This window comes from Muscardinus avellanarius, assembly GCF_963383645.1.
Source record: "Muscardinus avellanarius genome assembly, chromosome: 5".
Classification (NCBI taxonomy): Eukaryota; Metazoa; Chordata; class Mammalia; order Rodentia; family Gliridae; genus Muscardinus; species Muscardinus avellanarius.
This window is the reverse complement of record NC_137790.1, coordinates 87,907,181-87,931,639: the sequence shown is the minus strand read 5'-3', so window position 1 is coordinate 87,931,639 and position 24,459 is coordinate 87,907,181. Positions and strand designations below refer to the sequence as shown.

Here is a 24,459-nt window from a genome sequence, read left to right as displayed (position 1 = left end):
TCTGAGAAGGGGGTAGTAAGCCAGTAAGTTTGGGAATCTATGACCTAGAACTTGGTTTTGAATCCTCTGTAGTGGTTTCTATGTAAAGAACTTTATAAAAAGAGCAAACACACACAGGACTCCGGACACCCGCTACTCAGCCTGCATGCATCAGGTTCTACAGAAACTTCTCAGTGGCCTCGCCTCACCAAATAAATCATGTTTTAGAACGTACTTGTGTGCAACAGGCTACTCTGCTCATTCCTACAAGCTCAGAGTTAATGCTCTGCATTTTACTTTCCCTGTTGTTTTTTTGGGGTTGGGGGAGGGGGTGCTGGGGATAAAACCCAAAGCCTTGTACATGCTAAACACACGCTCTTACCACCGAGCTATATCCCCAACTCTAGCACTTTTCAGATTACATTATGTTATTGCTGCCTTCAGGTTGAAAATGTAGATTATTTAAAAAGTGATTTTTAGCCGGACATGGTGGTGCATGCTTGTAATCCCCGCACTTGGGAGGCGGAGACAGGAGGATTGCGCAGGTTCAAAGCCAGCTGTGCTGGCTTGAGAGACCCTGTTTCCAAAATTAAAAAAATATTTAAAAAATATGTCTGGGAATGTATCCTAGAGGTAGAAGGGCTTCCAGGAACCCCAGTACCACACACACACAAAAAGTGTTTTTTAATAATCTTGTCCTTCACCCTTCTGCTAATCTAGCTCTGCTGTAACAGATGGTGAGGTTTGGGAAACAGCCAGAAGATGGGGTCCACATAAGGGAGAGCAAGGGCCCCTGGGGTGCCTGTCACGAGAGTGTTGGACACTGGGACCTGGATCGGTGCTCTGCCAAGCGGGCCAGCAGATCCTCTGGGTGGGACACTGACCCCTGTACTATTTTCTGTCTGCTTTGGTCGGGTACACAGGGGGCAAAAGACAGTGTCCCTGCCTTCAGGGAGTGGACTCAGTGTGTGCTGCTGGGCTCAGCACTGTGGGACTGGGCCAAGTCCTAGAGTGATGACGATTACATTTTTGTTCTTGGGACCCTCAGGCCTCAGATGGCTCAGAAGCCAGGAGAATCTGAATTTGTTAGCCTAAGACCCTGATTATATATCAAGAAAGAAAGAAATGGGGGTCTCAGAAGCTTGGGCAAGGCCAGGGAACTCAACCAGGTGCTGAGTGAGCCTGGAGCAAACTTACGGTTTTGCCACCTTTGCCAATCACCCGGCCAGCTGTGGAAGAGGGCACTCTGATGTGGGCTTCCAGCTTTACCTCTTCTTTGGGGTTAAAGAAGTTTTCTTCTTTCAGTTTCCCAAAGATCCGTCCCTGAGCCTGAGAGGAGAAGAGGGGGCTGGTAACTGAGCTGCCCGTGCAGCTGCTTTACCAGTGCCGCAGCGATCTGGAGTCTCCACAGCCGGACATACCATCCCCCAGCCCACCCCGGCCAGTCACGGGGCAAGCCGCACACCTGCCTCAGCCCGCGGGCCTGGGAGGCGCTGCGCCCGCCACACTGCACCGACACCTGCGCAAGGCATGCTGGTGTTTTTGTGGTCTGCACAAGATCCCCTCCTCTGTGGAGTGCTCTGTGTGTCTGGCCTGGGAACTGACGAGGGGGTCAGAACTGTATCTTATTTCCATATTCCTAGCATCTGTAAATGCTTGGTTGACTGAATTTGTTCAGGGCATTCACTTTTTTTTCCTATGTGGCACTCAGGATTGAACTACTGAGCACATTCTTATCCTCTCACATGCATAGTCCTCTGGTTATTAAAGGATGCAGGAAAAGGTAGTAGTTATAAGATTGATGAGCCTAAGTTTTCTGTGTGTGTGTGTGTGTGTGTGTGTGTGTGTGTGTGTGTGTGTGTGTATGCGTGCTAGGAATTAAACCCAGGACCTGGGACAGGCTAGACAAATGTTCTATCCCTAGTCCTTTTTTTTTCTTTTTATATCCCTAGTCCTTAAAAAAAAACAAAAACTTTTTTTATTGACACAGGGTCTTGCTAAATTGCCCAGGCTGCCCTTGAACTTAGGAATCTCCTGCCTCGTCTCTGGAGTGTGGGATTACAGGCTGTAACACTGTGCTCAGCCTGAGCTTCTCTTTGCTATATCACTACAAAGCCAGTGTAGCCAAGAGACTTCTTTTTTTTTTAATTAAAAGAAAATCGAAACATAATTCACATAATCTCAATCTACCATTTCAAACTGGGTGTAGAGGCACATGCTTGTAATCCAGTGCTTGGTAGGCCAAGATGGGGATTCAAAGCAGATGCAAAGCAGCCTCAGCAACTTAGGCCCTCTGCAACTTGGTGAGACCCTGTCTCAAAATAAGGAATAAAATTGGATTTGGGGGTATAACTTGGAGATAGAATGACTCTAGGTTCCATCCCCAGTACCAGGAATGAATGAATAAATAAATAAATAACCCATCACTTCAGAGAATATGTTCAGTGGTCACTATGTTGTACAACCACCACCATTACCTATCCAGACATTTCCATCTCAATCCCTCAAAAGCCCCACAGTATTAACAGGTAGTTTGAGTCCTTCCTATTCCTAGTCCTAGCAACCACGAATCCACTTTGTGTTTCCGTGCATTTGTTTACTCTTTACATTTCTTAGATATGGAACCATGGCCTCTCTGGCCCTCGTTCTTGCTTTCTTCCACCCAGCATAATGTCTTCTAGGTTTGTCCCTGTTATGGTACGCATGAATACTTCCTTCCTATGGCTCAATAATCTTCGACTGTGTGAACACACTGTATTTTGTCCTTTCATGAGTTAAAAGTGTGTGTGTGTGTGTGTGTGTGTGTGTGTGTGTGTGTACATGTATGTACATATGTACTGGGGATTAAACCCAGGGGTTTAATAATACAGCTGAGGCTGTAAGTGAACCTGTGATTCTCTTGCCTCAGCCTCCCAGGTACTAGGATTACAGCTATGCACCACCATGCCCGGATTTGGGTTGCTGGCTTATATGGTTCCACAAGTATTAAATTTATCCTCTCAGTTAAACTTAAAATACCTTTAGTTAGCCGGGCATGGTGGCGCACGCTTGTAATCCCCACGCTTGGGAGGCGGAGACAGGAGGATCATGCATGTTCGAAGCCAGCCTCGCTGGTTTAAGAGACCCTGTTTCCAAATAAAAATATAAAATAGGTCTTGGAGTGTAGCCCAGAGAAGGGTTTCCAGGAACCCCAGTACCACCAAAAAAGAAAAAATTACCTTTAATTATAGGAATTGCATTGTTATGAATATGTTTTTGACTTTAAGAAAACTCAAGTAAGTTATAATTTCCCTAGAAGAAGAAACAAGGCAAAAACAAAACAAGACAAAGCACCTCACCAAAGAACTTCTCATACACCATGGTCCCCCTCTCCCCAGACCTATGTTGATACCCATGGCTTGAGGAGTGATAGGTACCCAATGTGTCTGAGAGAGCCATCCTTCATGGCTGACGGTCAGAGACAGGCTAGATTGATAGGAGTTAATACCTGGATGTGAAACTGACAGATGACCTACTTTTCCAATGAAAGAAAGGAAGAAGGCTTCTGGGCAGAGGGAAGGGGACAGGTGGATACAGCCAGGAAGTGACAAGGACAGGCTGAGTCTGAGACTTGTGGGCAGCAGCAGGAAGGGAAATGGAAGGTGGGCCTTCAAAGAACCTGGACATGCCCGTGGGATGGCCGCCCTGTGCCCTGCAGAGCTGCAGGGCCCTTAGCACTGACCTTGAACTGGGCTTCAGGTGGTCCGGTGATGATGACCATCCTTTCACTGACGTCTGGGCCTTCCGCGGGGGCAATCTGTGGTTCACAGGAAAGAGGGACATGCTGACGTCGAGCACCTCTGCTCGTCCAGGTCAGTATGCACACCAGCACTGTGGCTAGCGGGGCTCTGCCTTTGCATGGGGCTTTGGCTGACACGGTGCTGCCTCCACCCTAGGTCTTAGGAAGTCATGGCCATAATGCTCAGTATTAAATTTGGATCTCTGGCCACCCAGGGAGAGTTGGAAGCAGGTCACTACTTCCTGCCTCTCTCCCTGAGCACCAATGGTGACAAGCTTCACCAAGCCAAAACAACCCTAGGAAGGAAGAGGAAGGTACAGGCGCTGCCAACCCACCCAGGGCCCGGGGGAAGGAAGGGCTGGTCCACCAAGGCATTAACTGGAACCTGGCTTGAAGGAAAGGTGAGCCTGGTTCTAATCCCCAGCTCCTCAGGCAGTCAGCTGTAAGTAAAAGCTGAGTTAGAGTAGGTGTGGCCAGGACCACCATCTTGGGAAATGGACAATATGACAGCAGTCCAGCAGGGACAAGGGCACTTTGGATCCAGTGCTGGCCCTATGGACCATGCCTTTGCTGGGTCTGCACTCCCTCACCTGGGTCACGTGGAGGGTGACACCTGCAAGCTAAGACCCTTCCTGACTTTTTTGTGAATCTGAGCTCTTTTGTAACAAAAACAATGAACCAAGCCAAACGTTTTGTTAGAACTCCTATTCCTATTCCAAAAACTTTAAGGTAGCTTAATAAATACAAAATTAAAATGAGCATCTGTACACACAACTACTTGGGAAGCGTCGGGATTAACTCTTGAGCACAGGAGTTTGAGACCAGCCTGGCTGGGCAGCAGAGTGAGAACCATCTAAAAACTAAACACAATGAAAAACTCAAAAACAAGAGCCAGGCATGGTGTCACATGCTTGTAATCCCAGTACTTGGGAGACTGAGACAAGAGGATCTTGCAGGTTCAAAGCCAACCTCAGCTACTTAGTGAGGCTCTCAGCAACTTAGTGAGACCCTATTTCCAAATAAAACACAAAATAGGTCTGAAAGTATAGTCTGAAAGTATAGTCCAGAGGTGTGTGTGTGTGTGTGTGTGTGTGTGTGTGTGTGTGTGTGTGTGTGTATGTGTATATATATATATATATCCTGGGTTCCACTCCCAGTACCTCACACACACCAAAACAAACAAACAAATAAAAACCCCTTAATTATAAGGTAAAGTGAGTTAAAAGTATACCAGGACTTTAGGAGTATATGAATGAGCCAGGAGTGAGCACAGGGCACAAATGCATTGCACAAGGTCCAAAGAACCTTTCTCAGGTGGGCCATACTCAGTTCTAAGTTTTTTCTAGTGTATGTGTGTGTGTGTGTGTGTGTGTGTGTGTGTGTGTGTACATTAGAAATCAAATCCAGGAGTAATCTATCTTTGGGCTACATCCCCAGCCCTTTATATTTTTCTGTTTTGAAACAGGGTCTCACTAGGTTGCTGAGGCTAGTCTCAAACTTACAATCCTCCTGTATCAGCCTCCCAAGTACTGGGATTATGGGAGTATGCCACCGTGCTTGGTTCAGTTCTAAGCTTTTTTTGTCCTATTTATTTATTTATTTATTTATTTATTTATTTATTATTTTGTGGTACTGGGGATCAAATCTAAGGGCATTCTACCTTTGAGCTATACCCCATCCCTATTTTTTATTCTTTATTTTGAAACAGGGGGAGTTGCAAAGGGCCTAAGTGGCTGAGGCTGTCCGCAAACAGCAATCCTCTTGTCTCATCCTGATAAATGCTGGGATTACAAGCGTACACCATTATGCCTGGCTTTATTTTTTATTTTGAAACAGGGTCTCATCTGGGCATGGTGGTGCACGCTTGTAATCCCAGCGCTTAGGAGGCTGAGACAGGAGGATTGCACAGGTTTGAAGACAGCCTCATCTACTTAGTGAGGCTCTCAGCAACTTAGTGAGACCCTGTTTCCAAATAAATTATAAAATAGGACTGGGAATTTAGCCTGGAGGTAGAAAACCCCTGGGTCCACCCACCTGTACCACCAAAAAAAAAAAAAAGAAAGAAAAAAGAAACAGGGTCTGACTAAATTGTGTAGGGCCTACGTAGCTGAGGCTGGCTGCAAAAATGTGATCCTCCTTGAGCAGGTTCGAAGCCAGCCGTGCACGCTGGCTCAGGAGACCCTGTTTCCAAATAAAAATGTAAAAATAGGGCTGGGAGTATAGCCAGGAGGTAGAAGGGCTTAGAGGAACCCCAATACCACCAAAAAAAAAAAAAAAAAATGTGACCCTCCTGTCTCATCCTCCCAAGTACTGGAATTACAAGAATGTGTCACCATGTCTGGCTCAGTTCTAAGCGTTCTAAGAGCAAATACAAAAACTAGAAAACATAGTTATTATTATAGGAACAGAATGTTCTTAAGAGGAGGGGGGAATCAGTGGGTCTGGGGAGGCACCATTCCTAAGACCTGTTTAGAATGGACCGGGTTCAGCACTGGTGTTGGGTTCGGCAGGTATTGCTCTAGACCACCGAGTGTCAGCCTTGGCCTCTCTCTGCAGGTGATGGTTTCAGTACATACTCTAAGCCAAGTTCTACCGGTGAGCCTCAGGGTCCAGTGCTGTGGGTCTCATCCTGCTCTGGGAGGAAAGACCCCTTTCTGAGAGCTTTGAGGAGTTAGTTCTCTGGCCTTCGTTACTCTATGCCATGAGGACAAGCGTGACACATGGTGGCCAACACTGAACTTCTTAGGACTCCCCTTCACTGAGGGCAGTTATTGTTTGGTTGCAACCTCTGTATGTCCAGGAAACTAAGACCTGGGGGCAGCTGCCCACAGGCTGGCCCCGACACCCCTGGCAGGAAGCCCTGCCTCTACTTCGAGATCCATAGCTGGCATGGAACCTGGTCCTTATCTCAAAGGGTGAATGAGAGATCACAGCACCACCATGATGGTTCCCAGCTCCGATGAATCATGAACCAGGCTGAAGGTTGAGGCATGATTCACGCTGACCAATCTGTTCTGCCGCCACAGTCCCCTTCCTAGTGACTCACTGCTGCTTTGTTCAGATTCTGAAAGAAACCCAGGACAGCTCTGTTGCCCAGCATTCACTAGCCAAGAGCAGACATCTGGGAGCTACGTGAGTCTCCTGCAGTTTCTGAATGGCATTCTACAGGGTCACTCCCTCTGGAGGGGCAGAAACAGGGACTCTGTCTTATGGCTGAAGTGGGACCTGAAGAGGCAAGGTGACTGCCAAAATCACAGGGTCAGCAGGGGCTGGAGCGAGGACCAGGAATCAGCGTCCCTGGCGGACACTGTGGACCACACTTTGTATGGCATCCGATGCTGCTGGCCAGCTGCGCAGGAGAGGCAGGTGACGGGAGCTGAACTTCTGCCTGTCACAGTACTTCCTGGGGTTTGTCTCCCGGGTAGACTAACCTACACCCCAGCCCTCTGCTGCCCTGGCAGCATCAAACTGGGGGATCTGTGCAGTTAGTGAGACCGTCCATCTCGCTCTGGAAACAAATGTTTTCAGAGATCTGCCAAGACAAAAGGAACCTAGCAAAAACCAGACTGATTTTTAAAAGTAGAAAATTTCACAAATACTTGGATTTCCTGGTTTTCTTTATTGCACTTTAATGCTATGGAGAGAGGAAAAGCCAGGGGAAGAAGGAGGTTGTTGGCCCAGCATAAAAAATACTGTCTCCTATCCTACCTCCCGGCACAGTCCTGCTGTCTTTGTAAACCATAAAGGCCCTGAGCAAAGTGACATGTCATCACTCAACCATGTTTGGACATAGGACTGTGGAGAAAAGCCCAAAGGACTTATAATGCATACATTATATAACATACATATGTAAAATACTATGTATCATATAATATGCATTATCTCACACACACACACACACACACACACACACACACACACACACACACACACACACACATCTATCTATCTTTCTTGAAGGCCTGCTGGGAATGATTCTGGAAGAGCAATAAAGTTGCACCGAGGTGGGGGCGGAGGGGGCTGGACCAGAAACAGGATAAGGAGGGCAAATCCTGGCACTCTCTTTAGCTTTGTGGCCTGGTCAGGTCAACAAAACTCTCTGGGCTCTGTTCCTCATGGGCAATAGACACTGGAGAGTGTTTTGGTCGGCTCCCATAGGTGCATAATATACTAGAGGTTAGTGGAATTTATATCTAAGAGCCAGCCCTGTACTTGGGTGCCTTGACCATGTCCTTATACTCTGTTTCCTTTCTCAGCTAAGAAAAGGGGGAATTTGATGAGATGATCTCTCATGTCACTTTAATGGAAGTCATTTCATTCCAACTCCTGGAGGGAATCTCAAACCACAGCACTGAATGTTGGGAAAGGCACTCAGGGTGCAGACAGCGCAGCAGTCTTTCATATTCTCCCCATTCCACCCACAGGGGCCACCAGCACCCGCCTGTAGCACCCGCGCCAGCAAGCTACTGGGCGCAGAGGCCCGTCTGTCCCACCCCTGTCCCCTACCCCTCAGGGATATGGGAAATCATTTAGTCTAGATGTGAGTCTCTAACTCCACATGAGACAGATAAGGCTGAGAGGAGAAACGATTTACCCTATGAAAGATAAAATTCTTTCATACTCTTACTGCAATCCTTATTCTGTACTACTCAGAATGTTTTGTTTTTGTTTTTTTCTCCAGCACACTTGCTGTGGGAGAAGTCCCAGCTCTTCTTGGGTAGAAAGTGTAAGCATTCTTTCTCTCCAAGTCATGAGACTTCTTGTTCGGAATTCCGGGTTGTCTCATGGTAGCAAATTATTTTCCGTAACAACAGAAACTCTGTTTCCCAAAGTGTTTCATGAGGTTCGGGACATGCTCAGCATTCTACCCATGAGTCAGAGCTGATAGCTGAGCTTGGAGCAGGACCAGGGGCGAATAATCCTTCCTTTTCAGCTCCGCCGACCATTTGGGCAGGCAGGATGTGGGTCTATAGCTGCAGCCATCCATGTCTGTTCTCACAACCATTTCCATAAACCCAGGGACCTTCCCACTCAGGCCGGCTTCAGAGGAGTTATGCCATCAGCTTTTGTTTATCTATGATTTTATCACTGCTTTTCAGAGCTTTTTTCATTCAAATTATTTTCTCATCGTTTAAAGGTCTTTGAAGCACAAACTAATAAAAACCATCAAAGCACTGATGAACACTAAGCACTGAGACATGCTCTGCTTAAGTCCACGTCCTGTGCTTGGAACAGTCTTCAACCTGATTTTGCTTCATCTTCCTGAGAAGACAATGTAAATCCAAAGGGAACCAGGCTGGGTTGTCAGTTAAATAGAAAAGATGAGGAAAGATGAAAGCAGATAGGAAGCAAATTCTCCAGATCTTACGGGATTCTGTCTCTGGATGGTAGAAGAGGGTCGGGAGGAGTGAAGGAAGGCTATGGGGACAAGCGGTTGACAGAGCCTTACTTTGATGGAGGCTCCAGCAAATCGGGCCAGCTGTTTGATGTGTGCCCCTTTCTTGCCGATGATAGCACCCACAGCCTGGGTTGGAATGAAGAGGTTCACAATCTCCTGCTCGGGATACTGAAAAGGCAAGACAAGACAGATGCTATCACTCCAACTGGGCCTTCCCTCAGGCGCTCAGCAGTACCAAGCACTGACTGAGAGCCCAGGGTGGGAAGGCCCTGCTACCCACAGAAATGGCCAAAATGGATCCTTCTGCAGCCTAGAGGTCTTCAGGGGAGAGTCCTGAGGTGAGAATTGAACACAGGCAGAACTAGGTGACAACCAAAGTGCAAGCTTCTTTTGAGCATCGGATTGTGTTAGATACAAATAGCTCTCTGTTCACAGGTTTTCAATAATACACAAATCTGATGAGTATTTCTTCTTTGTTTTCATCTAAGAAATCAGAACACCTGGCCTGAGAACAGGGCTCTGAGGCACTTTTAGAGGGAAGGGGAATCTGCCCAGTCTATACTGCAGCCAGAAACAGCATTTTCACAAGGCACCTAAACCTGCCCTAACCAGCCACAGGGTGACTGCCCAGGGAGATGGGCAAGGTTTGCCAGGGGTCCTTGGTCTGTGCAAATGGTATAACCCTACTTGCTAGACTTTAAGATCTTTGGAAACCTGTCTTCGGCCCAGCACTGCTTCCTAATTGGCCTCTTGGCTGTTTGCTGGCTGGTGAGGTGTGATGATGCTCTGAGAAGTATCTTTCCCAGGATGACCCAGAACCAGAGCTGGCAGCACTCACACTGTCAACTCCTGGCTGGTCCCTGAGGACCATACGGGCCAGCTGCACGAGTGGCTGGGGGCACTTACAGGGTGATGATGCGGGAACGGGCCGAACTGATGATGAGGATACAGGCTGGAGAAGTATCCAGAGTGCGTCTGCAGCATAAATGAAATAGTCATTCAGTGAGGGGGTGCCCCCAGGGACAGTCACAGCCCTCATCAGGCAACACTTCTCCATGCAACACATTTCTGAACCATCAGCCGCCTGCCATGCTGTCTACACACCTTTCCTCTTGTGTCTCAGTTCTCTGCTCTGCTTTCCCTCCCTGGACCACTGAGTGCTTGGCAAGATCTCACCTGGACACAGTGGCTCCCTGGACCGAGTGTTTGTCATTTCTAAGCTGAGCCATGCTTTGAGCTTGTTGGGAACTTAGCATGGGAGTGATCACACACATGCTCCCATTCTTTCTCACACATGCACGCACTGTTCTGATCTGCCTTTGGATAGAGAGATAGGGCCAGCGACTTCTATTTTTCTGGGGAATTATGAGTCGTGAATTACACGGAACAGAGAGTCCTGGGACAATATCCAAGAGTTATTCACGAGTAAATGTGCTCCTGGGAAGATAGACTGGTTTGCTCTGTCAAAGAATTTCAGAAGAGAGTGACTGAGAATATAGAAAAGTGAAACAGATTGAGAGAAGAACCAGGCGAGGTGACGCACGCTTGTAACCCAGCGTTTGAGAGGCTGAGATAGGAGGATCTGGGTCCATGGATGGCCTCAGCTATTTAGTGAGGCCCTTTGCAACTCAGTGAGACCTTGTTTCAAAATAAAGAATAAAAAATAGGGCTGGGGTGTAGCTTGGAGGTAGAATGCCCCTCCCTGGATTCCATGCCTATAACTGAAAAAAAAAAAAAAGATTGAGAGAAGAGAGGAATGAGTGTGTAAATGTACTGTATGTGAACACAGGGAGAGCGAGGCAGAGAACAAAAGGATAGATGTGTACAGAAGAAAATACAGCTATCAGGAAAACTAAAGTTTAAAAACTATCAGCTTTTGCTAAGTGTAGTGATGTACACCTGTAATCCCAATACTTGGGAAGCTGATACAAGAAGACTGTGGGTTAGAGGACAGTCTCCGCAACTTAGTAAGACCCTGTTTCAAAATAAAAATAAAAATAAAAAGGGGCTGGGAATGTAGTTTGGGGGTAGAACATCCCTGAGTTCAATCTCTACCAAAACAAATAAACAAAAGGCTGCTTGTAATTGAATGCCTACTGTGTGTTCCAGGTACCATGATAGATAGATATTCTATATCTACAGATATATTTTTTGCACCGGGGCACCTAGGGGCAATCTGCCTCTGAGCTACACACCCAACTCTTCTTTTTGTGTGTGTGGTACTGGGGATGGAACCCAGGGGCCTTCTACCTCTGGGTTATACTCCCAGATCTATTTTATATTTTATTTGGAAACAGGGTCTCTTAAACCAGCTGAGGCTGGCTTCGAACCTGTGTGATCCTCCTGTCTCAGCCTCCCAAGCACGGGGATTACAAGCATGTGCCACCACGCCTGGCCACTCAACCCTATTTTATTTTTATTTTGAAACAGGGACTCACAAGGTTGATGAGAGTCTCACTACTTGCTGAAGGCTGTCTTTGAACCTGCGATCCTCCTGTCAGCTTCCCAAGTACTGGGATTGATTACAAGCATGTGCCACCACACCTGGCCTCTCTATTTATGATCCCTTTTAATTCTAATAGCCCTGCAAGACAGGATTATGCCTGATTTTATGTATTCTGTAGGCAGGACATTGATCAGAGTCAGCAAAGTTTAGTTAACTGTTCTTTACATAAGGCCAAATAAATGCTGACATTATGCTGGGTGTGGTGGCACACACCTGCAATCTCAGTTCTTGGAAGGCTGAGACAGGAGGATTGCAAGTTCAAGGACAGCCTCAGCAACTCAGTAAGACCCAGCTTCAAAATAAAAAATAAAAAAGGGCTGGAAGTTTTGCTTAGAGGTAAAATGCCTCTGGGTTCAATCCCCAGTAACCTAGACCAAAAGACAACAAAACAAAACTGACATTACTATAAGAGAAAAGGAAGTTAACGGGCTCTGGATACCATGGCATGCCTGCACTTCATGACAGTCCCCTCAAAGTCCCACGGTGGTGTGCCTGTCTTCCCATCTCCTGTATTTCCAGCAAGAGTTAATGCTCGATTCCAATTTCACTTTATAGCTTCTTAAGGACAAAATGAAACTGCCTACCTTAAATTTGTGGTGCTGGAGACTGAACATCCTATCACTGAGTTAAATCCCCAGATTTTTAAATTTTATTTTGAGGCAGTGTCTTGCTAAATTGCCAAAGCTGGCCACAAATTTGGGATCCTCTGCATCGGCCTCCTAAATAGCCAGCACTATAGGTGTCCATCACTGTGCATGTCTCTGTTCCTCCTTTGAACCGAGAGAGAGAGAGAGAAAGAGGGAGAGGGAGAGGGAGAGGGAGAAGGAGAGGGAGAGGGAGAGAGGGAGAGGGGGAGAGAGGGAGGGAGGGAGGGAGGGAGAGGGGGAAAGAGGGAGGGAGGGAGGGAGGGAGGGAGGGAGAGGGAGAGAGGGAGAGAGGGAGAGAGGGAGAGAGGGAGAGAGGGAGAGAGATGCGAACACTATGGGGTGCAGCTTCCAGGTTCAGCTGCACCTGTGGCACCATAGCTCTAATGCAAGCCTTGGAAAGAGACGGAAGTGATGCCTCGTGCCACCAGAGGGAGCTACAGGACCAGCTGTCACTGGCAAACTCAAGTTGCAGGTGGAACTTGGAAGTTTTGAAGGAAGCTAGCTGGAGAGGTTTGTCTCTTGTCCCTTTCTTGATTCCCTGGAAAATGCATAAATTCCAGAACCATCTCTGTGCAGGCCATTGGCCTGAGCTGTGTAGGGCAGGAGAGTTTGTTCAGTTTTTCTGATCAAAGCTCTATCCTGGGGAAAGGGTGCTTCTGCGTTCTTCTCACCTGGAGTGCTGTTCCTTAGCTCTCAAGAGCAGAAATAATTACCCTGAGCTGTGATCTTTTTCCTTTAAGACTTGTTTGAGGCCAAGAACAGACAAGCCATGGTGTAGCCCTTATTCTGGGTTCATATTTATGTAAATACTATCAAATATAGACCTACCACTGGGGTAAGTAGAGTCCTACCCCCCTGCCAAAAGAGATCTTTCTGAATTAGCTATAAGAGGATATGGGGGACAATTTCCCCTTTATTCATGAGTTACAGCTGCAAGACTATCATTAATGAAAGAATCCTGAGCTCATTTCTAGCCAAGGCTCTGACATTTTTCCTCATGTGCACAAGTTGATTTTTGGAGTCAGAATACCTTGGTCTTAGCCAGGCATGATGGTGCAAGCTTGTAATCTCAGTATTTGGGAGGCTGAAACAGGAGGATCACAGGTTTGTGCCCAGCCTCAGCTACTTAGTGAGACCCTATTTCAAAATAAAGAATAAAATATAGGGCTGGGGGTATAGCTCAAAGGCAGAATACCCCTGGATATTCAATCTGAAGTACCATTTAAAAAAAAAAGATGACCTTGGTATGAATCACTAGTTCTAAAACTGATTTAGTAAATACTGCTAAGTCTAAGCTGGACATGGTGGCACAAACTTGAATCCCAGCATTCGGAAAGCGGAGACCAGAGGATCACAGTTTACAGACAGTCCCAGCTACTTAGTGAGGCCCTTAGTAACTCAATGAGCCTTTTTTCAAAATAAAGAATAAAATATAAGGTGTGGGGGGGTGTGGTTCGGAGGTCGAATGCCCCTGGATTCCATCTCCAGTACCACACACACACAAAAACTATATATATATATATCTCGCTAAGTATCATCCACAAATTGATTAAAATCATACCTAGATCTCTTAGCACTGTTGTGAAAGTTCAACTGCTTGTTCATTCATTCATTCATTCATTCATTCATTCATTCAAAAGCTATATTAACACCTGTGTGTGTGGCACTATTCTAGGTGCTGGTGAGACTGAAAAAACATCACTGTCATCACGGGTCTTGAGTGCTACTGGAGAAGCAGACACAAAAGATAACTTCAGGGGACAGGAAAGTAAGGACGGGCAGCTGGGGAGCTGAGGGTGGGTGGTGGCCCTCGCTGGAGTGGCCTGGGAAAGCTCTTGGAGGAAACGGAGCCCCATGCACAGTCTGGGGACGATACATGCTGAACAGGGTTCTTAGAGGTCAGAGCCAGGACAAGAGTAGGTGTGTTTGGAGGCAGACGGGAGGCAGTATGGTGAAAACAGGAAGAGTTCAGCAGAGTGTGAGGGAGGCAGGCAACCTGAGAATCACACTGGCCTCGTGGCCCTCAATGGGACATGGATTTGACTGACTCCAAGTACAACAGATGATCCCAAAGCGTATTGCATGGTACTCAAAGTGGGCAGAGGAATGGAAGAATCAATCATCAGGCATTATATTGGCTTCATTAATTAGTGCAAATGTGTATTTATTTACAACAAATGTGTGCCTCATTAGTCTACTTTCTACTTTCCATTCTCTCAAGTTTGTGGAGAATCTACAGCTGCAAGTGGAATTTCAAAACATGCTTCCAAGGGTGATCAGAAGGCCACCTGCCAATGGCCTGAAGAAGACAGGAAAGTTACCTGGCATCTGGTCCAAAGCCCCAACAGGCAGGGAGCAGGCCAGGAGCCCAGCCCAGTGTTGTAGCTGAACTTGCTGTCCCAGTCACTGTCATCAAGAGAGCAGCTGCTTTATGACAATGGGGCAGGGAAAGCTGGTGTTCTGGCAAAGGCACCTGGCCAGATGTGTCCCACCCATCAACAGAGAGGCAGTGGGAGGGGGTCTTTCTACCCACAGGCTCATTTCAGGCTTTTTTTTTTTTTTTTTGGTGGGTCTGGGGATGGAACCCAGGGGCATTCAACCTTGAAGCTACACCACCTGCCCTATTTTTTATTCTTTATTTTGAAAGTGTCTCACTAAATAGCTGAGGCTGTCCGTGAACTGCGATCCTCAGGTCTCAGCCTCCCAAATGCTAGGATTACAAGCATGTGCCACCACACCCAGCAGGCTCTGTCTTTTCCTCCGAGTTTGACTATGCTGGGGTGTATGTGGAGGAAGGGAGTAACAGAAGAACACACATCAAATATGTTTGTGAAAATCCAAAGAAACAATCACCAGGTGGGCCTTTTTCTTTCTGGAAAAACTGCAGGATCCAAGCTGTCCATGAGAACGGCTGGTACATGATTTAGATGATGTTCTGAAGCAGGAGGAAATTGGGGGTGGGAAGAGTTAGGGTGGGAAAGAGGCAGTGCGCAGGGCAGAAGCCGGCATATGAATTGTATGCAAATATTTAAAGAGCTTTAATGTGACAGCAGGGTGATCCCAGGCTACAAAGAAACCAGTGCTCCCTTGCGAACCAGGGACGTGGGCCTGGGGAGTAGTTGGCCAGAAGGTTGGCATTGTAGACAGATTCCAAGAGTCAAAAGGCATACAGTCCTACCCTAGACTGCCCAAGTGTCCCTCCACATGGCAGCTGCTTATTCACCTCTGTATGTTTTCTTAGGACAACCTCAGGAGGAGGTGGGAGGCAAGAACTGGTAAATTAGCAAAACTAGAGAGAAAAAATATTTTTGTGTGGCAGTAGGGATTAAAACCAGGTACATTCTACTGCTGAGCTACACTCTTAGCCCTTTTTATGTTTTTGTTTTGAAACAGAGTCTCACTAGGTTGCTGAAAGTCTTACTATGTTGCTGAGGCTGGTCTTGAACCTCTAAACTTGTGTCAGGCACCCAAGTAGTGGGATTTCAGTCACGCACCACCACCCCTGGCTACAGCAAGAGGTGCCATGGGTCTCTGTGCCTCTCACTGAAGAGCTTAATCACTATGGCACACACTATATACCTGAGCACCCTGCACTCAGAAAGCATGTTCAGAAAGAGCTCCCCCAAACATCATTTATGTTTACATTTTATATCATATATTTTGTATAATCATATATATGTATATGCACAGTGGTGCTTGCCTGTAATCCCAGCACTTGGGAGGCTGAGAGAGGAGAATCACAAGTTCAAGGCCAGCCTCAGCAACTTGTCAAGAGCCTGTTTCAAAATAAAAAATTAAAAGAGCTGGGGGTGTAGCTTGGAGGCAAAATGCCCCTGGGTTCAATACCCAATCCCCCCCACCCCAAATCTGGTTTGATTTCCTAGTGAGAGTCAAGAGAAGAGTGCTTCAGTAAAACATGAGTAGGCTGCTGTGAGAAAAAAACCAATTGGAGACCTGGAGCAATGACAAAGTTAAGTAAAAATTCAACAAAAGACCCCCCACGTGGTAAGCAGGTGCTGCTGAGGAGCCCATAAGCCCATCGGAAGCATAATCCACAAGAAACGCAAAGACAAGGAGTGTGAGTGAACTAGATGACACAAAGAGTAGCATGATATTTCCTACCCATAGAGTGGGAACTACAGAAGGAGAAAACAAAGGAGAAAGAGAAGCAATATGAAAGCTATTTACTATACAGAAGGAAAAGATTTTCCTGAGCAAAAGAAAAATTTTATAAAACTTACAAAGAAGAAAGTTATCTACAAAAGAAAGAGAAGAAGGCTGGTAAAAATTTATCTGAAAACCTTAATGCTAAAAGTAATGTTTTCAGAGTTCTAAAGGAATGATGACCCAAGCATTTTCTAGACACTCAGCACAGCTTTCATTTATGTTATGGGGCTTTTCTACCTACTAGTTATATTCCCAGACCTATTTTATACTTTATTTGGAAACAAAGTCTAAGTTGCTGAGAGCCTCACTAAGTAGCTGAGGCTGGCTTCAAACCTGTGTGACTCTCCTGTTTCAGCCTCCTGAGCACTGGGATTACAAGCCTGTGCCACCATGCCCAGCTGAACTACCTTAATTCTTGAAAGTTCTGCAGAAATTCTGTTGGAAGAAAGTCTGTGAGGACTTAAAATGCAGTAATTCCAGTCTTAGGGACTTTTAGGTTCAGATATAATCATACATTTGTGTAAAAACTTATGTATATCGACATTCATTTTGGCATTACTTGTTACAGGGAAAACCTGGAGTTAACCCAAATGTCTAAAGATAGTGTGCTAGTTAGAAAAATTATGGTAAATTCATACAATAAAATAATATGCAGTTGTTAAAATCACATTAAGCTATGGAAAGAAGCCCAAAATAAGTAAAAAGAAAAAAAAACCTTTTAATTCACTGTATAAGCCATGCTTCCATTTGTAGTTGAATGTGTGGTAGTTACTGGGGATTGAACCCAGGAACATTCTACTTTCAAGCTAAACCCTTGGCTATTTTATTTTTTATTTCAAAACAGGGTCTCACTAAACTGTTGGGGCTGGCTTTGAACCAGCCCCTGGGTACAATTCTTAGTACCAAGCGGAAAAAAAAGGAAATCTTATTTAAAACTTATTTTATGAAGAATAGGAACTATATAATACATTAGTAAATTGGTTATTCTACTATTTTAGTAAAAAACTCAAATGTAAAGAAAGCTCTTCAACCATTAAAACATATTTTAGAGTTTAGAAAGCCTGCTATCACATGAAAACTCCATTTTAGTTCAGGGGCTTACAAAATTTTCTGTGAAGAACCAAATAATAACAATTCTAGGCTGTGCAGCATGTGGTTGCTATTTCATCTGCCCAAACTCTGCCACTGTAATGGGAAAGCAGTAACAGACAATATGCAAATAAATGCCCATGGCTGTGTCCCAATAAAACTGTATTTATAAAATTAAATGATGGTGCTCAGGGAGCTGAGGCAGGAGGATGGAAAGTTTGAGGTCAGCCTGGGAAATTTAATAAAACAAAGAAACAAACAAAAAAGAAGATATCTTTTTGTAGACATCTTCTACAAAGAAGGATGGGGGCGTAGTTCAGTGGTAGAGTACTCCTGAGCTCAACCCATAGTACTCCAAAGGAAAAAAAAAAAAAAAGAAAAGAAGCAATGATGTTCCAGATTTGGCTTTCAAGCTATAGAATGCAGACTCCTATTCTAGATTATTAGTTTGAGAATGATCTTATTGTGCTTTTTCCCCTTGATGGAGGGTGCAAGGGTGGCCTGGCTTTTGAGGTTATCTTTGGTCACATCCGATGTTCAGTTTCTCTCCCAAGTAATGCGATGAGCCTCAATGATCAGCGGTAGTGAACTGGGTCATTCTCAAACCTTACACCAAAGGCACCGGGAGGTGCACCTCTTGCAGCCATCGCATTCCCTGGAGCAGTCATATGACTACAGCAGCTGCCACCTCCCCTCCTACTATGTGTTCAGGCTCTGCTCTTCTCTCTCTCTCTCTCTCTCTCTCTCTCTCTCTCTCTCTCTCACACACACACACACACACACACACACACACACACACACACACACACCTCAGTGCACCATCCTCAGTTTCAGGGAAAGTGGACTAAAGAGATGGGACACTGATTCAGAAATGCCTCGGGAGAGCTGTCTAGGAGCAAGAGCAAGACTGCAGAAGGCATATATATGAGCATGGGACAGAGGGTGCAGGTGCCACTCACATCTGTATTTTGTTGGCACCACAACATAGCATGTTCATCCTATATCCCTAGAGACAAGCCAAACAGCTACTGGGAAATCACACACTGCAGTGCCTACTCCAGAATCCTCTTCTACCAAGAAAGCAGTGGCCTCTAAGGTAATGCTAACTCGCCCACCTGATTCTTCTCATTCAAACAGTATACACACTGGGAAAGGGCTGGTTTAAAAACTAAGCAATAAGTATAGAGAAGAATTAAGAGTAAAACAAAGAGCTGACAAGTGTCCTAAATCCCAATTGATAATGTTTAGATATTGAATAATGGTTCTAAGTGAGAGCAGCAAGTGGAAACATACTATTCATATTTTATCTTTTGTTCTGAATCATGATTCAAAGAGTATGTATTTATGGAGAATCTACTAAATACAAGGCATTGTGCTGTTCAGACACAAACATTCCTTAGTATTTTCTTTTAAAAACTGCCTATCCAGCCAGGCATGGTAATCTCAGCATTTGGGAGGCTAAGACAGGAGGATCACAGTTTGAAGACAGCCTCAGCTACAACTTAGTGAGACCCTTTGCAACTCAGTGAGTTTCAAAATAAAGAATAAAAAATAGGGTTGAGGGTGTAGCTTGAAGGTAAAATGCCCCTGGGTTTCATCTAACTACCACAAAAATACATACATACATACATACATACATACATACATACATACATACTGCCTGTTCGTGAAATGTAATGCATGTGAATTATAAACATAGATGGGAATATATTTGAGAATCAGTCAGGTATTTTCATAGTACACTAGATGACCAACAGTCATGAGTGTTCTTATTTGAACAAATCCTTTTTTAAAGAAAACAGGCATCTAGTTAACAAATTTGCTAGTAATCTGTCTTCTATAGATAAAACATATACCATGTTTAAAAGCACATGTTTTGAGGATGGTTTAGTAGCAATTTTCCCATTAGGAAGAAGTCCTATGACATATTGGATTTATCCTACAATCACTCATGAGACAGCCTTCAGAAGAAAGCCTTAGCTCTGACCCAACACAGCAGAGTAATGCTGCTGCCTGGAGATGCCCAGAGCACGAGCAGACCTCCGGATGCTGAGCTACTTACAGCGAAAGGGTGGTAAGGGGCGGTGGGGGGAGGTCCTCGGGGCCCTGCTGGTGGAGGCAGCACAGACAGTCCTGTTGAAAAGATGCCAAGTGCGCTGAGGTTCAACCCTGGGATCAGATTGGCTTGTTGCTGGGAATAGAAATGGAGAAAGGAGATAAGGGAGGAGACCAGAGAGGCCCCACTTGCCCAGGCCAACCTCTTATTTATTGTTTGAACCGCACCAGCATTTCCCAATCAGCTCTGCCCTGGCCCATGGACTTCTTCACCTTGCCCTGGGGTAGAAACCAAAGCTCAGTCTAACCTCGGGATTCCTTCAAAGCTTCTCTGCTGCCCTTGGGAAGCATATCTTAAAACAGCAAGCAAAGCCTTTCTGAGGACCCAGGCTCCCTCGCAGCCTCTCTCCCGCGAAGCTTTCATTTCCATCCTGTTCAATCTGTTTCTTAGATACTTGCACTCTCCCTCACCTCTGGGCACCTGCACACATCCTGTCTTCTCTGAAAGAGAGTGCGTCTCTCCCTCCTCAGCTGGCCAAGTCCTACTCTCTCTTGGGGTTCACCTGAGCTTAGGTGTTCAGCTCATACACACAGCGTTCTCTAACCATCGACCTCTGAGCTATACCTCCTGCCCTATTTTTTTATTATTTAATCTGAAACAGGGTCTCACTGAGTTGCAGAGGGCCTCACTAAGTAGCTGAAGCAATCTGCGAACCGTGATCCTCCTGTCTCAGCCTCCCGAATGCTGGGATTACAACCGTGCGCCACCATACCCAGGTCTATCGAGGCTCTCTTAACATTCCTGTTTCCTTAAAACAGCACTCACAATATGGTGTTTGAGTTACCTTTTTAGTTCAACTTTCCCTTTAGAAATAATTTCCTGACAAACTGAGACTGTTTTACTTAGTGTTATATACAGTGCCTGGTACATAGTAAGTACTCACTAAATGGTTATTGAATGACTTGAAATTAAAAATGACCATATTTATCATAAGATGTCAAGAGACCACAAGAAGAAAATGAGATGGTCAGATGATATTTCCACAGACAAATATGTCCAAACATGGTGAGGTCTCATGACAGTCTCCTCTGCCATCTCTTCCCATCCTGTCCCATAGTTATCAGGTGCTGTGGCCTGCTCAGGTGAAGCTTAGGCAGTACAGGGGACAGAGTACCGACTGAGTAAAGGACACAGCGGAAAGTACTGTAGTGAGAGAGTGAGGGCTTATTCTGCAGAGCTCTTTGTCAGCCTTTACTCCTCAATGAATGTTACCAGGTCTGAACTTGCTTCAGTAATCCAAAAAGGATAGGAAGTGTATGAGGGTTCAGATGAAATAATACAGGACACCAGTCAAAGCTGGACTATGGACATGAGGACTATGCTGAAGCTGGACCAAGGGCATATGAGGGCTTATCAGAGCATCTTATCCACTTTTGTATACAGCCAAAAATTATAGTAAAAAAATAAAATTTTTACTCCTGAGTTGAGCTTTGCTAATGGACACTTTTTTTTTTTTTGCTGTACTGGGGATGGAACCCAGGGCATTCTACCTCCAAGCTACACTCCCAGCCATATTTTTTTATTCTTTATTTTAAAAAAGGGTCTGAGTTGCAAAGGGCCTAAGTAGCTGAGGCTGTCCGCAAACCGAGATCCTCCCATCTCAGCCTCCCAAATGCTGGGATTACAAGCGAGCATTACCACACCCAGCTTAATAAAGTTTTTGTTTGTTTGTTTTTACAGGTCTGGGGATGGAACTCAGGGGCATTCAACCCCCGAGCTATACCCCCTGCCTAATTTTTTATTCTTTATTTTGAAATCCTCACTAAGTAGCTGAGGCTGTCTGCGAACCGCGATTCTCCTGTCTCAGCCTCCCAAATGCTGGGATTACAAGATTGCTCCATCACGCCCGGCATGTATGTATGTATGTATGTATGTATGTATGTATGTATTTATTGGATATGTACACAATGGAATTTTACTCAGCCATAAAAAAATACAATTGCCATATTTACAGGGAAATGGATGGATCTTGAGGACATTATGCTAAGCGAGATTAGTCAGTCACAAAAAGCAAGGAATCGGATGCTTTCCCTAATATGTGAAAACTAGGGTGAAAAACAGATCCTATAGAGGAGCAAATAAGGCAACCTAACTGTGGAGATGGGAGGAGGAGAGAAGGAAACTCTTTAAAGTGCATGATGTACTTATTCATATCGAAGTCAACCACTAAATCAAGCATGGGAGGGAAGGATGGGGAGGGAGTGGGGTGGGGACTGGGTGGGGGCTGTCTGGGTGATGTATTTATGTCTACACAAGTTTTTTTATCCCATTATGATATATAAATACAATGCACTAATAAAAATATATAAAAAATAGAAAAAATAAAAGCTCTTCTTTGCGGTCCTGTCCACCATGGGCCAAGGGCCTGTAAGAGGCTTTTTTTTTTTTTGGTGGTACTGGGGTTCCTGGAAACTGTTCTACATCTGGGCTACACTCTCAGACCCATTTTACACGTTTTTTTATTTGGAAACAGGGTCTCTTAAGCCAGCGCGGCTAGCTTTGAACCAGACTGGTATCTTCTCATTATAGTGAAAAAGAGGTGGCAGTAACAGGAAGGACAAACACCAACCAGTTGGCTAGAAGGATTAATAAGAGGTTAGGTAGATAACACGGGCAATCCAGATGTGCAAATCAGTAAGCAAGAGATGAAAATCAGAAGTAAATTTTAAAGTTGTCCACTCCTATACTGAAGACTGAACCCAGGTGCTCTTTACCACTGAGCTACATCCTTAGCCATTTTTATTTTGAGACATGGGTCTACTGTCGGGGCCCACTCGGCTGGACCGAGATGGCACCCAGGCTTGTTGCCAGCGTGGACTCAAGATGGCGCCTAGGCTTGCAGCCAAGTCACGAGGCTCACGGTGCCCTGAGCCTGCGCAGTGAGCCCTATCAGGCGCCCTACGGATGATCAGTGACGCAGCGCCTCATGCTACCACCAGCCCGCCTATGAGAGGGTTAGAAATGCGCATGCCCTAGCTGTGGGAAGCTTGGGGTTGGTGGAGTGAAGAGGGAGGGGTTATGAGACTGATATATATTTGCCTGCTGTGCGCATTGGTAGCAGCAGCAGCATTATTATTGAGAAGGAGTATTAAAAGAGGAAGTAGCTTCATCAACAGAGTCGGCGTTCGTTTGTTTCTTCCTTAGGCTCTGCTGGTCAGAGCCTTAGGGCTGCGATAAATTAGGCGCATATTATGGTCCTATAATTGCATAAATACAAGGGTCTTTGTTTTGTTTGCTGCCTAGTGCTTGGCACATATTAGGCACTCAATAAATATTTGATGAATCACGAAGAAAGGGTTAAAATATATCCACTTAGGTGAATTGTCTAAAAGAATCAAAACACCACCCACTTGACTTCTTTTTGACTGAAGTATAAGGAGCCCAAGATTTTAACACTACCAGGATTTTAAATGAAGAAATCATGGAGAGAAGAATCTTCTGCGTTGTTTAGTATCATCACTCCATATACTAAAGAACAGCTTGCCACTCTAGCTGCCACCAATTCTGACTGGGCTATTGTCCATGTAATGGCCACAGGACAATTCGATAATCATTATCCACAACATCCATGGCTCAGGTTTGTTTTGGCTCATCCTATTATTTTTCCTAAAATCACTCGATCTGCACCTATTGCTGGAGCTCCAAATATTTTTACAGATGGATCCAAAGGAGGTATGGGAGTGATATTCAAAGAGGGCTCAGATCCACAAACTTTTCTTTTTCCCCATTCATCAGCACAGGCAGTAGAGATTTTGACAGTGATTCAAGTATTTATGCTCTATGATTCCACTCCATTCAATTTAATTTCAGATAGCTTATATGTAGTACAGGCACTTAATAGCCTTGAATGTGTAGGACATATTAAGGGACAATCTACTATTCTTTTATTATTGGCTAAATTACAACAATATATTTGGAACCGAAAATGTTCCTTCTATGCAACCCACATACGAGCTCATTCAGGACTTCCTGGACCGCTTACTGAAGGCAATGCTATTGCAGATTTTCATACTCAAACTGTACTTATTTTTTCAAATGAGGACAAAGTGTTACAGGCTCAAGAATTTCACAATAAATTTCATGTAAATTCCCAAACGCTGAGACTAAAATTTAAAATCACTAAAGAACAAGCTCGACGCATTGTATTGCAATGCAAAAATTGTTTGACATTATTGCCACAGCCTACTACAGGAGTAAGTCCTCGAGGTCTGCGACCTCTTCACCTATGGCAAATGGATGTCATGCATGTTCTTGAATTTGGCTCTCTTAAATATGTACATGTTTCCGTGGATACATATTCCGGAGTCATCTTTGCCTCTGCTCATACTGGAGAAAAGGCCCAACATGTAATTTCCCATTGTTTGCAGGCTTTTGCTGCCTGGGGCATCCCTCACCAAATTAAAACTGATAATGGACCTGCTTATGTTTCTCAGAGATTTTCTCATTTTTGTGCCCAAATGACTATACACTTAAATCATGGATTACCATATAATCCACAGGGCCAAGGCATAGTAGAATGAGCCCATGCCACTATTAAGTCTGCTTTAATAAAACAAAAAGGGGGAATAGGGGCTCAATGGAGCACACCAAAAGATAAACTAAATCTTATATTATTTATTCTAAATTTTTTAACGTTGGATGCCAATGGACGAACGGCAGCGGAAAGACATTACAGGCCTCATGAGCGCTATGCAGGGCAAGCAATGTGGAAAGATATTCTTAAAGGAGCATGGAATGGTCCGGATCCAGTGCTAACGTGGGGTCGAGGGTCGGTGTGTG

The 24,459-nt window shown here is 45.1% G+C and overlaps 1 protein-coding gene across 4 annotated transcripts in view; it reads right to left on the bottom strand.

Moving 5' to 3' along the window:
- The window catches only part of IGF2BP2 (insulin like growth factor 2 mRNA binding protein 2), a gene marked incomplete at both ends in the record, with an annotated part of 190,872 nt that overhangs the window by 2,076 nt on the left and 164,337 nt on the right, over positions 1–24,459 (bottom strand). For 2 of the 4 annotated variants that reach the window (XM_080696765.1, XM_080696766.1), the window contains 5 exons: positions 1,177–1,308; positions 3,701–3,775; positions 9,207–9,323; positions 10,062–10,130; positions 19,627–19,755. In XM_080696765.1, coding sequence (XP_080552891.1) covers positions 1,177–1,308; positions 3,701–3,775; positions 9,207–9,323; positions 10,062–10,130; positions 19,627–19,755 — 522 coding nt within the window. The remainder of the gene's footprint in view (positions 1–1,176; positions 1,309–3,700; positions 3,776–9,206; positions 9,324–10,061; positions 10,131–19,626; positions 19,756–24,459) is intronic. The other 2 variants (XM_080696767.1, XM_080696768.1) reach the window with 2 other exon arrangements.